The sequence below is a fragment of the Syzygium oleosum genome, unplaced genomic scaffold (assembly GCF_021117445.2).
Source record: "Syzygium oleosum isolate NSW1041296 unplaced genomic scaffold, Sole_v2.1 Sole_v2.18, whole genome shotgun sequence".
Lineage (NCBI taxonomy): Eukaryota > Viridiplantae > Streptophyta > Magnoliopsida > Myrtales > Myrtaceae > Syzygium > Syzygium oleosum.
Window position 1 is genome coordinate 2,347,899 of NW_026607502.1, and position 9,120 is coordinate 2,357,018.

The 9,120-nt window shown below is 43.3% G+C and overlaps 1 protein-coding gene across 1 annotated transcript; it reads left to right on the top strand.

Moving 5' to 3' along the window:
- The first annotated feature begins 1,340 nt into the window (after positions 1-1,340).
- LOC130140440 (GDSL esterase/lipase At5g45910-like) lies at positions 1,341-8,147 on the top strand. The gene is made up of 3 exons (XM_056319804.1): positions 1,341-1,475; positions 1,999-2,281; positions 7,933-8,147. The coding sequence occupies exons 1-3, from the start codon at positions 1,341-1,343 to the stop codon at positions 8,145-8,147; spliced, it is 633 nt and encodes a 210-aa protein (XP_056175779.1).
- Positions 8,148-9,120: the final 973 nt, after the last annotated feature.

The following is a 9,120-nucleotide window of genomic DNA, read 5'->3' on the forward strand; positions in this document are numbered from 1 at the left end:
TGACAGATTCATAGGTGAAATATCGGAAGATCCATCTATTTATCGTTGTTTGGTATGAACGTGAACTTACTTACCATCACTCGACCACCTTCACTTTCGATATTTTGAGACAATCATGCATCAACCTCGGAAGATTCATTTAGATGTTGCACTTCGCCTCTTGCAATGTCTTAAGAAGAACCCTTGGAGAAGGTATTCTTCTTCTATCGTCTAGCCCACTAAAACTCATTGCCTACTATAACTCTGATATTGTACTATGACAAGTCGTTCTACTACCAGGCACTGCATTTTTTCCTGGGCTCAAGTTTCGTTCATGGAAAGGCGAAAAGCAGGCCATAGTATCTCTCGCCTCAGCGTAAGCCATCGTGGAATGACCATTGCAGCCCGTGTAATCATTTGGTTAAGCTTTCTATCCAAGGATCGTGACATTTCACTACTATCTTTCCACTCTACTGTGACAATCAAGCTCCTCGTAATATTGCCACTCCTCCAGCTTTCACAAGCACAATAAGCAGAATGAAATTGATTGTCATATTGTTTAGGAAAAATAACAAGCTGGCATTGGACAAAGTCTTACCATACCTACTATCAATTAAGCTGCTCATGGGCTTGGTGAGGCGCTAAGCAAGATCAATTTTTCTGTCTCCCAAGCCAATTGGTATTAAAAGCCTTCACATTCCAGCTGGAGGTGGAGCAATGGCTTATCATTCTAACTATTTAGACAAAGTCGGATCACTTTCACCTAGAGTTATATCATATTCTAATTTAAGAAGGGTGACGTAACTAAATTACTTACTCCCCCAAGTAACAACTTTACTGCTTTTCAGATAATTTCGTCAGATAAAATTATTATGCAGGATTCAACGCATCGAAGTTGCGAATAGTCCTTACATGATTTGGCTTCTCAAATAAGCAGAGCTTCTTTACCCATGTGATTCATGCGATCGGATTCCATAAGGGCTTTACCCATTTTATAAAAGGGTGCCTTTCCTCGTTGAAACTGCAAGTGAGCAATTAAAGCTTCATCTGCCCAAACTCCAATGACTATATTGGGAAGACGAGGTTGCTCTATGATATAACGTAAGGGCTGAGGCTCAAGCCCAAGCAGACTCTTCCTTCACCGAAATTTTCAAGTATTGTTTGACATGAAAGCCACGAAGATACTAGTCTTCTTCTTGCTCTGCTGCCTCTCTTCAAAGTCCGTATTGTCGAGCCCCGGGTGCTACAATGCAATCTTCAACTTTGGCAACTCTCTGAGTGATGCCGGAAACTTCCTTCTTACCGGGGCACTCGCATTTCCAGGCATCAAACATTTTTAAGTTCTCTGGGTGCAGAATGTGATGACTTCTTTAAGAAGCCTGTTTCTGGTTGGGGAGATAGGCGGCAATGACTACATCTTTCCCTTCATTTTTGGTAGAACCATTAAAAAGATACGTCCTCTCATGCCACAAGTCGTTGCAGCAATCACCCGTGCCATCCGGGTATCTTACACAGACTCACTTCGGCACGAACTTAACGTTACATTCACGTAATAACCAAAGACGAAGTTTGATTATGATAAACAAATGCCTGAATCATTACGTTTCTCTTGGGCATGTGCCTAACGTTTAAGATGATTACGTTGTATTTGACAATGATAAAGAAATGCCTTCATCTGCACACGGTTTGGAGAAACTTCTTATTCAATTGTTGTACGGAATGTAAATCCCTAAACTAATAACCAAAGACTAAGTTGAAATGTCACATAGGAGCATTGACAATTACTTAAATGGTGACATAATAAATTGGAGCTTTCTGTCTACCAAAAGAAGGTTCACTTTTTAATATTATACAACGATCTCCCTGGTGCATGAAGTAGTTCCCAAAAGTGATTTACGTGTGAGTGTGTATATATATATATATGATCCACATGATTTGTCTTGGTATTCATTTCTTATTTATTTTATTTCTCACTATTACCCTTTTTTGTTTTTTTTCTTGAGTCATCATAACCATAACAGATGCATGCTGATAGAAGAAGGGGTTGTGGATCTGGTGGTGCCGGGACAGTTTCCAATAGGCTGCACCTCCTTGTTTCTAACTTTGTTTCAAAGCGCTAATGAATCGGCATATGACCCAAGAACCGGATGTATCAAGCCTTATAATGTTTTCGCGAAGTATCACGCTAACTTCCTCAAGAAAGAATTGCAAATTATGAGAGAACAATACCCACATGCAAGAATCATGTTTGTTTACTATTATATTACCGTCATGTCTATCTATCGCACTCCAAAACACTATGGTGAGCCTTCTTTTCACTTATCTTTTTTTCCTCTCAAAATTCAGTATGCACGCATACTTTTTGCTTGAGCTAATAATCACATAATGAATCCTAGATGTTTGTCTTTTATTTTCCGCATATCACATTTATCACCATTCGTATAAGTAATCACTACATCACAAGAAAGCCAACTTTTTTTTCTTTTCTCCCCCACAATTTTCTCCCTTTACATCTAGAGTCAAGATTGTGCTTAATCACAGAGAGAAATTAAGGGTGGAATAATTGATGGAGATTTTAGTCCTTTTTTGGAAAATTGATTTAGAATCTTCCACAATAAGAAAGATTAATTTATATTTGGCTTATCTATTTTTTTTGTTGTAAAATGTAAGTAGTATTTATAAGTTGACGTACAGAAGTTTAGGGACATTCCCTAACATTACAAATAGAACTAAGATCACAAAAAAATGGAGTGAAAGAGTCTCCATATAGTAGCCAATATTTCATTTGTCCGGGATGGTCTAAAAGATTTGTAGTGCGAAGCTTGGCCTCTGATAAGTTTGCGAACTTTAGCCAAAATGATAAGGGCTTCATTTGACTTTTGTTAGAAGCGTCTACGATTACGCTCCATCCAAATGCAATATATGGTCGCTAGGAAAGATGTCACGCCCCGAACCCCAACGGGCTCGCGACACCCCTCGATGGTCAATCATTGAACGCGACGCCCGGGACGCGTCGCCAACCCAAACGAAACACCCAACGATAAAGGCAAGCGGAAGCGAAATTAAAACAACCTGCATAATAAAATATGACAAAGGGATAGCACAAAACAATAATTCCAAATACACAACATCAAAAGGGAATAGCGGTGGGGTATCCTACTTCGCTATACAAAAGAGGGGCACACAAAATATGGGGTAACTTGACCCGTCCTCCATCCCCGAGATACCCCGGTGTCGTCTCCAATCAATCACGGTCGCAGATCTGAAAATGGTTATATAATAACCGTGAGAACGAGTCTCAATAAGCAACCCCTATACCCCACATAGGCCAATGCGTACCTGCACAAGTCGTACATGCAATCTACCCGATTACATATATATAATTCACATAAATGGACTTACCTCGCCATCCAACCACATGCCCACACCGCACATTAGTCAAATCATAATAATGCAATAATAGTCAATGACACATCAAAATCATTTGAGCGCCATACACACGTACGTTCATCCAATTCAACCCAAACACATTTCACATGCGCATCCATCCAACTTTCACACGACCCGGTCAACACCCACGTGTCCGCCCTCCGATCAATCCGGCTCGTCCCGGTCAACACCCCACGGACCTTTCTTACTTTCACACGACCCGGTCAACACCCCACGTGTCGCCCTCCGATCAATCCGGGCTCGTCCCGGTCAACACCCCACGGGACCTTTCTTACTTTCACACGACCCGGTCAACACCCCACAGTCCTTTCTCACAACCCGGTCAACACCCTCGGTTGGCGCCCTCCGATCGATCCGGGCTTTTCTCATGCACATGCACCATAATACAAAATTCACCATGCTCTTAGTCATATAAATCAATTTCAATCACCACCCTTTCACTAATGTCAATCTCGCACGCCACATCAGTCAACTCAATTCATGCTCCCCACATCGGTCCACCGACCCGACATTCATGTCGGCACATTCAATTAATCCAATTCACCCACAAGCGCCACGACAATTCATGCGGCATATTTATCTAGTCAATCACTAAATTAGCCGCACAATTATCGCCACAATAATTCACCAATTAAGCACAATCGCATCTAATTAGCCCACGCCTAATTAAAGTCCTAAGCCGGTACTAAACACATCCTAAACAAGTCTAAAAATACCCAAAGTACTAGGTAGGGTTTAGGAAGTTACTTACTTGGTTTTGGCCCGGAGAAAATCGGCTCGGGCCTCAAAAACAAATGGCCCGGGTGAACAAAGGCCCTCCGAACTAGGCGCGGGCACGGGTCAAACTTTCACACGGCCGCGGTGGCCGGTCCTTTCTCATAACCCGGGCAACACCCTCAATGGCCTCCGGATCCGGGCTTGTCAAAGCATACACGCCACATAATTCAATCAATTTCATGGCATTCACACGTTCAAATATCACCCAAATGTGTCCAGACAACCATAATGCAATTCACCATACTAGCACATTAAAAATAGCCACGATCCCACCAATTAAATTCACGCTTGCGCACCAACAAGCGGTCATCCAAAGGATGGCAACTACTTTGTCATCAAAACATCACTTGAGCACCCAATTTCAAACATGGAATCAATCCATAAATCAAGCAATCATTAGCCACACTTAGCACGCTACATCGACACAATATATCCTACAATTCCACTCCAAAGCTTGTTCATTAACAATCCATCGGACTAGCCATTATCACGGCTTATGACAAACCCTAACTCAGTCCTAAAACCAGCCACAATACGCCCATAAATCAGCCATTGTCACACACACATTGGGCACTAAATCAGCCCGCTAATCAAGCAACATTCGACCGTCACAACGCTCGCCATTTCCCACACATTTTAACCCACATTCCGCTCAATAGATTCGCCAACATCATCCCGCCGAACCAGCAATTGACTCAGCCAATAACAACCACTAAACAAGCCTCTAAACCATCATAAATCACCAACTAATCCAGCCATGAACAGCTCATATGATCAGCCACCAAATTAGTCCTTAATCCGCACTAATACACCCCTAAACGAGTCAAATAATACCCAAAGTCCTAGACGGAGTTTAGGGAGTCGCTTGAACCTCGGGCCTAAGCGAGAACAAGCCACGCAAGGGTGGCGAGGGGACTGGAACGACAACGGCGGCGGCCTCGGCTCGGTAGCGCAACTCCGGCGAACGCACGGCGACGGACTAGAGAGATTCCGCGAAGAAGAAGAGGAAGGGAAGAGGGAGAAAAGAAAAAGAAAAGAAAAGAAAAGAGAGAGAGAGAAGGAGGAGCGTGAGCGGAGGGGAAGGGACAGGGGGGACGTCTGCATGAGAGGGAAGAAATGGGGCAGGAGGAGAGAGAGAGAGAGAGAGAGAGAGAGAGAGAGAAAGCAATGATCGCGATCCAACGGTCACGATTCGAATCCGAAAACTATCCCACGGTCCACAAAAATCCTAATTATAATTTAGGAAAAAGGGCCAAAAGAAAATAACCCAAAACACACTACGAGGGAGGTCTACTAGTCCAAATTCGCACCCGGTCAAAAATCCACTTTCTCACTATTCCTGACAATCTCAACGCTGGCTACGATAATATTGACACCGTCCAATTTATTTCGTCCCGGAACTTCCAAGAAATTCGACACCAAAGTTTGGGCTCTAAATAACGGCCAAATTCGATCGAGTGCGATTCTAGCGAAATCTCAAGATTTAAAAATAATAACCGGGAGTGATCAGTTCCCGGGCGAGATTTTTACTATAAGCGCACTGACGAAATACCCGTTTTATAAATCCCAAAAATGGGCCAAAATTCGGAATGTCACAAAAGATACCTTCAGAAGTCTCGCTGCAAAGTCCTTATCTTTGGTAGCCCTAATCATCCATTTGAGTTCATTGTTCCATCTTCCTAAAGAACGCCGAATTCCGTATTGTGCAAGGATAGTACGCCAAATGCTTCCGGTTCTGGTGCACTGAAAGAATAGATGTTCTCTGCTTTTCAGACCACACATACAAAAATTACAATGGATATCTACTTTAGGTTTCCAACGTGATATGACTTCTCATGTTTGTAGTCTATCCCTACAAACTAGCCAACCGATGAAGTTATGCTTGCTTGATACCTCCTTTCCGGATCAATTTGAACCATTCCATGACCAGTCTCACACTCTTGGTTTCATCGTATACCTCTTGGCAACAATATCTTGGTCTAGATATGACCGAAGCAAAAGCCGATCTCAGTTGAAGAATACAACGCCAACTCCATGCCATAGCACCCTTTATTTCAAGCTGCATAATCGAATTGCGTCTACACTTGGTACTATGAGCCCATTTACTCCACAAGGAAGACGACGGACAATTTATAAGGTTCCAAAGCATACGGCCAAGCAAAACTTTGTTCCATAATTTTAGATGAGGCAACCCTAGACCTCCTTCCTTTTTTGATGAACAAACAACTTCCCAAGCAACTTTGTGTGATCCATAGCCTTCTGTATTTCCAGCCCATAAAAAATGTCTAATCTTCTTTTCAATTTCATATATAGTTTGCTTCAGAAGTAAAAACATTTGCATCCAAAAGGTACATATGGAAATAAGTACCGATTTGGCCAACTGGAGACGACTAGCGTAGCTAATATGTTGCATGCCCCAATTTGGCTTACCTAATTACTTGCTTTTACGGTTCTATTTTTTAAACTGATATCATTAATGAGTGTCCAAGGCAACTAATAACCAACCAAATGAAAGAATGCTGCAATTTTCATTATTAAAACATTCTCTATAAGCTATATTGAGTGTCATGGGAGCTCGTTAGCAAGTATTGGATCTTTTGGCTCCTAAACTAAAAGCCAAACACTAAAAGAAGACATATCTATTTGAAACTCCCCTACTCTTTCCAGAAAGAAAAACACTAGTATCTCTTTGATTTCAGGAAACACAACAAACACATACATAACATTAGGACCAGACATGGCCACGGTTCAAGAACCGGCGATTCCAGTTCATGGCCATGTATGAACCGGAACTGGCAGGTTCCGATTCCAGATTCTGCCAGTTCCGAACCTGGAGTGTCCGCTGCTCGGGAGCCGATTGTACGGGTGCATCGAATCCGGCGGCGGGATGGCACGTCGGATCTTCTTCTTCTTCTTCTGCTCCTCCCTCGCGCGCTCTCTTTCCCGCTGGTCGGATCGTCACATCGCTGGCGGAGTTGCCGTGGATTCTCTCGTGCTCGCGCGCTCTCTTTCCCACTCGTCGGATCGTCACATCGCTGGCGGAGCTGCTGTGGATTCTCTCGCGCTCGCGTGCTCCTGAGTTTCGATGCTTCATTCAGTTCGTTGTGGTTTAGACTCTGGAGAGAGAGAGAGAGAGGGAGGGAGGGAAGGACTTCCGGACCTGGGCGTCGTCTCGGTCTCTCGAAGGCTCCTTGCATCCGCGCATCGCGATGGCGATCGATAAGCCGGCGCTCGCAGCTCCTCCATCGTCACCGCCGCCAGGGATTAGCTCCATCGGCGCCGCATCCGCGCCACATCAGTCACAATAGAGGCTAGAGAGAGGGAGAGAGCGGGAGAAGTTCCGGTTATCTTTTTATTATTAATTTTTTTATTTTATTTTTGCCAGTTTCCAAGGCAGCCTGCAAAGGCTACCTTGGCAACGGGCCGCAGCAGGGCCTGCAGACGTGCAGGCCCTGCTACAGGTTTTTTTTTTATATTTAAATTATTTAATTTTTTTTTTGGAACCGGGCCCGGAACCATCGGTTCTGGGCCGGTTCCAAAATTGCTGGAACCGGAACCGGGCTCGGTCAACGGGCCGGGCCCGGGTTTGACCGGGCTGGTTTCGGGCCGAAACAGGCCCGTGGCCATGACTAATTAGGACAGTTTGGTTGATGTCATTGACACGAACAAATATATGGCTGCATAATTTGTTCAAAAGCCTCGACATGAATGAGTGCATTCAGGCAGGCTTCTATGGAGGGACACTAAGGTCTTGTTGTGGAGGAGGTGGTCCATACAACCTCAATACATCAGCAATATGTGGTCACACCGGCTCAACTGCCTGCAAAGATCCATCGGCTTTCGTGGATTGGGATGGGATTCACTTGACCGAGTCTGCTTATCATCACATCGCCAAAGGGTTGATTGATGATGGCTTCACGTCTCCACCGCTCCTATTGTAATTTATTTACTGGCATTACACGTTCATTTAGACAGTTGCATCTATTGAAGATCACTTGCACCTTTCCGAAATGATGAAGTTTGATTTGTTACACAAATTAATATATCAGACATATGTGTCGTTTATAAATTGATCTTTTTAGTTTACACCCTACTCATCTATTCAAGTTTATTATGCTCGATGTTTTCTGATATTAACATGTTGAACGTAATGTAGGCTAGGTTCACTGGTTGAAAAACGAAAGGATCCATAAGCTCAAATATGTATATAAGGATGAGAGTTGATGATCATCTTGGCGTTGACACCGGTCTTCATCATCACCATCGGGGATTGTCTCCGTAGATGCAATATCAGTCTTGGTCATTTGATACATGACTCATTGAGACTCGAAGGTAGTCATGGCCACGGGCCGGTTTCGGCCCGGTCAAACCCGGGCCCTGCCCGTTGACCGGGCCCGCGGTTCGGAACCGGAATCGGCCCATGGCCTACGGGCCCGGTTTCGGTTCAAAATTTGTTTTCGGGCCCGGTTCCAAAAAAAAAATTTAAAAATAAATAAATAAATAAAAAACCCTGCAGCAGGGCCTGCATGTCTGCAGACCCTGCTACGGCCTGTTGCCAGGGCAGCCTTTGCAGGCTGCATTAGCAACGGGCAAAAGTAAAAAATAAAATTAAAATTTAAAAAAATTAAAAAGATAATCGTTGCAAATTGCAACGGTTATCTAGCTTTTTTTTTTATCCTAAATTTTCTTCTCATTTTTTTTCTTATAAATTCTCTAAAATTCTCTCATATTCTCTCAATACTCTCAATTCTCTCAAATTCTCTCAATACTCTCAAATTCTCTCAAATTCTCTTCTCTCAAATTTTCTCAATACTCTAAATTCTCTCAAATTCTCTTAAATTCTCTCAATTTTCTCAATTCGCGCAATTCTCTCTTAATTCTCCCAATCAATCCGCTCAATTCTCTCAATCCACT